Here is a 6,739-nt window from a genome sequence, read left to right as displayed (position 1 = left end):
ACACACACACACACGCACACACACACACACACACACACACACACACAAACACATACACATACACATACACATACACACACTCACAGATACACACACACACACACACACACACACACATGTGTGTATGAGAGATCCGAGGAGGAACATGGTGAATTTACTAGAGCAAAGTACAATATGAGTATGTGAAGGACACTGGCTCCCTCCCAATTTATCACCCTCATAAACGTACAAAACTCTCTTGCTTTCCCGCTCTGTCCCTGCGATGGAAAGTACATATTCATCAGAAAAAAAAGAAAATGAACTGTGTTTCGTAAATCTCTGAGTTTGACAGAAACATGTCCTGCTGTAATTTAAAAGTGTGAAAGGAAATGAAATGATAAGAGGAAATGTAAGCTTACCCAGCATACGCGATGACATACTCTGCATGGCCTGTTCACCCATCTTAGACAGAGCACTGAAATAAGCCTCACTGGTGACGGCAAGAGCTATAGACACACATACACTTGATTCATTTACCACTGTAAGAATGATTTCACGTCTTGTTTTCACAGTAATAATAACAACGAAACCTCTTTAAAACATGATTAATTTACTTGAGATAAAATATGAAACATTTGAATTAAATTAGATCAATTAGATTAATTAAATTAGAGTTCACTGTTTACACATATGGCCGATACTTTTATCGAAGGTGACTTTGATTTCATTCATATATTTTATGTTGTCATTATATAAATAGTTTAATTAAATTAATCATTTTCATTGGGACAGACAGCAAAAAGACAACTACTCTCATTTCCACCATTATCCACTAAGTATACACCATATTTACAATTTTACAAAATATAAAATATTAACATTATGACATGTAAAGATTTTTAAATGTACATATAATAAAATAAAAAGTAATAATATTAAATAAATGCTAAGTATACTAATATATTGATTAACTTACATTGTAATAATATCTGAACATCCTTAAAACAAGATTCATTTACTTGAGATAGCATACGAAATATTTTTAAATTCATTTAAATTTGCCTCTTTTTTGATGGTGCACAAGACATACAAATACCAGTGACGGATGGCTTCAATGACAACAAACCTGCGTGATATATCTGAATATTCAAATGTATTTTTTAGAAAATGTTTTAATATTTGCAACTGTAAAGGAGATTTGAGAGCTACAGTGAAGAAGGTTTCTCCTTTTGTGTTCCGCAGAAGAAAGAAAGTGATACAGGTCTGGAATGACACGAGGAAGTAAATTATGACAAAATTTTGTTGTTGAGCCAACCCTTTAAGATTTGTTAGACAGACAATATGTGCATTTTGACTTGTTTCATCTGCAGATTTGTTGTCTTGTTTTAATCACATTATTTTATTTCCTGTTTTGGTCATTTTTGTCTCTTTCTTTTCTTTGAGCTTAAGTAAAATGTTTAGTTTTCAATAAGGATTTTTTTTTTATATATATAAAGTCAAATATTCATTGTCCAGTCAGCAAACCACTATAAAAAGAAATCATTTTATTGGTTCTTTAATATGTTGAAAGATGACTATCAAACAAATGGGACGTTGTTTGATAAGTCATCTTTCAAAAGATTAAAGTCTTTCACAGGAACAGGACATCCCTGAGTGAAACTCAAGAATCATAAAACAGACAGTCATTAAACAATGATGTTGAATCAGCCAGTGACGCTGCAGCAATGCTGACTTATTATCATCCAATGACAACCGGCAGGCCAAAGTTCAACCACTCTGCTTTCCGTCTTTCTCCTTTCATCTTTTACAGTTTACCATCTACTGCATTCATTCTTTCTCATGTAGACTTGCCTTGGAAAGCCTGAATGTAGCTGTTTCCCAGTGCCACCAGTCTCTGCAGGCTGGGGTTGAACTGCTCCATTATGCTCTGAGCAGATTGACAAACAGTGTAAGAATCAGAGTCCGATAACAAATCAAATGTCAACACATGTTGTCACTACATGTTACTGCACAACAATCTGTCACCTTGGTTGCAGATTGCTGTTTGTCACAACAAAATGTTCTATCTAAAATCACTTCTGAAATATACCCATTTCTATATATTTCTATATATGTTTTTTTTTACTAATATGTATTTATATGTATGATCTATCTATAAAAAAACAAAACCACTTTTAAATTATATTTATTTATGTATTATTTTACATACATCATCTATATAAAATATACAATATTTTTATAATAATTTAAATTATATGATAAGTATTTACATTTATATTTTTTATAAGATTTTTTAAAAACCTATAGCCACATATTTCTGCACAATATAAACATTTATACCAATATAATTCCACCTCCTTGTATTTTGTTCTACTCGGTTCATATAGATGTGATAGTGTATAATTCACACTCAGGAGTGAGAGGCTTCCCGCTTACCGTATAAATGGTCAGAGTGGTGCGGTGCAGTTGATCACTGTTTTGTCCTGACATCCTGATCTGAAACCGTGGCACAACAAACAAATAAACCACATCCACTGACTAAACAACAAACAACCTGACTGACAGATGACCCACTGCTGTCTCCCCCTCGTCTGCTGTGTCCTCTCCTGTCTCGTCCCGTTTGTGAGTGTGTGTGTGTGTGTGTGAGAGAGAGAGAGAGAGAGAGAGAGAGAGAGAGAGAGAGAGAGTGAGAGAGAGAGCTATTGTCACCCGTGTGGCCTGTGAATTATTGAACAGTGCAGAGTAATAAAAGTGTGACTAAGGTTAGACACCTGCCGTAAACACTGCACACCTGCGATAGGAAACAGGATTGGTGTTGAATAGCCTATATTTCTTTTGCATTTTTCTCAGTACAGTGATCAGAAACCTCTGCTAGAGTATATAAGTATAATTATTCATATAATAATATTATTGTTGTTGTTGATGATGATGATGATGATGCTGATAATAATAATAAATAAAAACATAAAATAAATAATATTGCTTGCTCTATAGGCTACTTTTTCTATTCTGTTTTCTTTTTATTTATTATATAATTTTAAAAACTTGCTACGTGTACTGCATTAAGCTGAGACTTGTTATAGCACTTTCATATCATTGCTCTCTAAATGTCTACATGTAAATGTAAATAGTTTATTGAAAAGAAATAAATTATACATCTAAAGCATACTAATATTTATGTAGCTAGTACGGAGATATGAAATATTAAAAATGATATATGATTTTGAAATGTATAAAATGTAATAGAATAAAAACGAATTATAGGCTACATATTAAGTACACTGATATTTATGTAGGATAGATAGATTTTAATAAATAGTTAAAAGGAAAGTATTGTATGAGAATGTAAAAAAAACCTGTTCTTCTTTTTCTAGTGTCTATTATCTGTAGACCAGTGCATTGTTCTTGAATGGGCCGCTGTTTCGAGGCGCGCGTGTGTTTATGATTGGTTGCCTCCTCCACGGCGCAGTCTCCCTCCATTGCTTCCGCGGAAGAACCCGTCTCTGCTGTCCCACTAAAGATGGAGCTGTCTGCGGCAGGGGACCGAGTGTTTGCCGCTGAGGCCATCATGAAGCGCCGCATCCGTAAGGTCAGTCTGTTTATTATTAAAACTCGTTTTATTTCCTTTCACTGCGGCCTACAGACGCACTAAACTTCAGCCCTGCGGACCGAGCGCAGTGCACTGAACTGCAGTAGAGCAACCATGCTTTCCTATGCAATCATAAAATGAGTATGCATTCATTTTTAGGGCACTAATTTGACAGAGTTGCTAATTTTTGAGCTCCGTGTGTTGTGCAAGTTCGTTTAGGTTGGAGTGGCGCCAGCTGGAGCTGGTGCTGTTAGCGCGTTAGCTTTTTTAGTGTCTGCCTGGAGTACAAATTTTTTGACAAAGGCCGGTTAGTCTGACTCCCCATCGACACTGCAGGCGTGCGACGCTACCCAACTAGAACACTAAGACTGTAGCTTAAACAATGAAGTCGTTTAACGTTGCAGTGCGTTAAAATCAACCAAACCGTGCACATTTCGCGCGTTTGCTGGATGACCGTTTCGTAAATATATAACGGAATGTTTACGTTCTATATCGGTGGCGTCGCGTAGCAACCACTCGTTTTTACGTTCAACTCGCTGTTTGTTTTTGTTTTCAGGACGACCGGCGAATTTTTTTTGAGGGACGGTACATAACAAAATGTTGGTTGTCATATGACCGGCATCCCCTGATACTTAAATACATGAAATAACTTTTTGTGTTACACTACGCATGCGCACGCATTTGATTAGAGTTCATTAGTGAATGGACATATTTACATACTTCATTTATGGGGTCACGATTATTCAAAGGAATAGTTTACCCACATTTTGGGGCGTTTTTGTTAACATTTTACTCTCTCACCCTCTTTCCAAGATTACATGACTGACTTCCTTCTGTGGAACACAGGTTTTGAAGAATATTTTTTTCCATACAATGGACGTGAATGGGAACTGGGGCTGTGAAGTGCCAAAAAAGAACAAAAATAATTGGCATCTTAAAAGTGGTCCATATGACTATATCGCAAATACTCTAAAGTCTTAAATTAGCTTTGTCAAATTGACTGCTTCAGGACCCTAAATAGGACAAGCAGTTTGGATTATGAATGGATATGACTACTTTTATGATATATTTACACTGCTTTTTTAAACTCTGAAGAGTCATCTGTATAGAACAAGCTGAGTAAAGATTCTTAAAGACTATTCACGTGTTTCATTAAAAAAAAAAAAAAACAGCATATGGTTTAATAACAGCATGATAGAGAGTAAATAATGAGAAAGTGATCCTTTTGGATGAACTATTCCATCAATGAAAGATATCTTCCAGAAATGTTGGGAACTGAATCTGATCTGTCTTTTCCATAGGGAAGGATGGAGTACCTAGTGAAATGGAAAGGATGGGCAATAAAGTAAGTGAACAGAAATGTGATTTATATGTTAAGTTTTGTATATCTAATAAGTCATGGATGTTAAATGATCTGTATATTTTGCAGGTACAGCACATGGGAACCTGAGGAGAACATCCTAGATGAACGACTCGTTGCAGCATTTGAACAAAAGTGAGTTATGTTTTATTGTTGCAAAATCAATATTTTTCCTGATTAACATATTTAAAGGAAATGGACTTCTAAAAAATATAAACTCAGTGTTGTTTAACATTAAATGTTCGGAAAAGTGCCTGTATGTATTTTAAAACCAAAAAGAAGGAGGAGGTCCAACCAGATATATTAGTCAATGGTGAAAAATTACAAATTGTGCCGGATTTTAAATATCTTGGAGTTATTTTAGACTCTCATTTAACACTTGAAATGCATGTTCAAAAAACAGTTTGTGCAGTGACACCTCAACTTAGAAATTTTACATTTAAACGGAGTCAACTTTCAATAGAAGCTGCAAAAGGTTTTTTTGCATTCTTTGATCTTCTCTCATTTTACCTATTGTATTACTTCATGGTCACAAGCAGGAAAATCTACTATTAGACCTTTATATACCTTATATAAAGTGCTTTAAACGTATTTGACAAGAAACCTAACAGATATCATTGTTTTGCAATTAAAAAGTACAATTTCTTTACTTTTGACAATTTTATGTTTTACAATTTTTGTTTAATGTACAAAATTATTAATAATCTTGCACCCTCACCCTTGAAAGAATTTTTTTCTTCATATACTGAAAATATAAGACAAACAAGAGCTTCATCAAGAGGTGATTGTGCAGCGCAGTTTAGAGTTACTGATTTTGGTCGTTCAGCTTTTTTTGTAAAAGCTGTTAATAATTGGAATAATTTACCAATTAATATTAGACAGTGTCCTACTTTTGAACTGTTTAAGTTACATTTAAAAAATATGGTTAATGATGAGTCAAGTTTGTGATCAATGAATATTCTTGTGTTGGTTACATAACTATGGTTGTCTTAATTTTTTTGTAATTTTTATTATAGGGTGATGTTTTGTAGTATTTATAGGGGATATTTTGTAGTAACTTGGATTGTAGTCTCTGTGTGGGGGATTATATTTCTTATCTTTTAGATTTGGAGGGGGGTGTATTGTTGGGGGTTATTGTACATGCTATTATATTGATGTTTTTGTTACATAATGTATTTTGGTACTCTCCTGCCCAGGGACAGCAGATGAAATTTAGCTCTGTAGCTCCATTGTCACTGTTAAATAAAGAATTAAATAAAATTACATGAATACTTAAGTCAGAGTCTGAAGTAAAACTCTGTAGTCATGCTTTTTGCTTGTTTGTTGTTCATAAAGCTGAAACTGGCACAACAAGTGCAAACAATGACATAATCAAAAACCTTTTTGAACAACTATTTTTACTCAGAGAGCGGGAGCAGGAGATGTATGGACCTAAAAAGAGAGGCCCAAAACCTAAAACGTTGCTTCTAAAGGTACGTCAGCAATACCAACTGACTGGACATAAATTTATTTTGTGATGTGCAAAGTCATCTAGATAATTTGTTTTGGAAAAATGCTTCTAAAATATTAAAAATGATCCCAAAAATGAAAATTATATCATCATTCCCATTATTCCCATTCTGTCATTCCCAACCCATAAGACTTTTGTTCATCTTCTAGCCTAAATAGTGGTCGATCGATATTGGTTTTTTGACAGCTGATGCCGATGCCGATATCTAGAGAGCAGGGTGGCCGGTGGCTGATATAAAGCCTATATATCGGGGTTGTCAAACTGTTCCTGGAGGGCCGGAGCCCTGCAGAGTTTAGTTCCA

General features: G+C 34.7%; 2 protein-coding genes across 2 annotated transcripts in view; one reads left to right on the top strand and one right to left on the bottom strand.

Annotated features, from left to right (window-relative positions):
* LOC107710038 (brain-specific angiogenesis inhibitor 1-associated protein 2-like protein 2) overlaps positions 1 to 2,788 on the bottom strand; it is an 11,497-nt gene extending 8,709 nt beyond the window's left edge. The window contains exons 1-4 of the mRNA XM_016514723.1: positions 2,751 to 2,788; positions 2,416 to 2,475; positions 1,831 to 1,906; positions 399 to 485 (exon numbers count right to left, since the gene is read on the bottom strand). Coding sequence (XP_016370209.1) covers positions 399 to 485; positions 1,831 to 1,906; positions 2,416 to 2,469 — 217 coding nt within the window. The 5' untranslated portion in view covers positions 2,470 to 2,475; positions 2,751 to 2,788. The remainder of the gene's footprint in view (positions 1 to 398; positions 486 to 1,830; positions 1,907 to 2,415; positions 2,476 to 2,750) is intronic.
* Positions 2,789 to 3,386: 598 nt separating this feature from the next.
* Positions 3,387 to 6,739, top strand: part of LOC107710048 (chromobox protein homolog 6-like) — a 5,601-nt gene continuing 2,248 nt past the window's right edge. The window contains exons 1-4 of the mRNA XM_016514742.1: positions 3,387 to 3,568; positions 4,870 to 4,913; positions 4,998 to 5,063; positions 6,334 to 6,400. Coding sequence (XP_016370228.1) covers positions 3,500 to 3,568; positions 4,870 to 4,913; positions 4,998 to 5,063; positions 6,334 to 6,400 — 246 coding nt within the window. The 5' untranslated portion in view covers positions 3,387 to 3,499. The remainder of the gene's footprint in view (positions 3,569 to 4,869; positions 4,914 to 4,997; positions 5,064 to 6,333; positions 6,401 to 6,739) is intronic.

The sequence above is a fragment of the Sinocyclocheilus rhinocerous genome, unplaced genomic scaffold (assembly GCF_001515625.1).
Source record: "Sinocyclocheilus rhinocerous isolate Xijiao unplaced genomic scaffold, SAMN03320098_v1.1 scaffold1348, whole genome shotgun sequence".
NCBI classification, from domain to species: Eukaryota; Metazoa; Chordata; class Actinopteri; order Cypriniformes; family Cyprinidae; genus Sinocyclocheilus; species Sinocyclocheilus rhinocerous.
The sequence above is the reverse complement of the archived record's forward strand: the minus strand, read 5'-3'. Positions and strand labels throughout refer to the sequence as shown.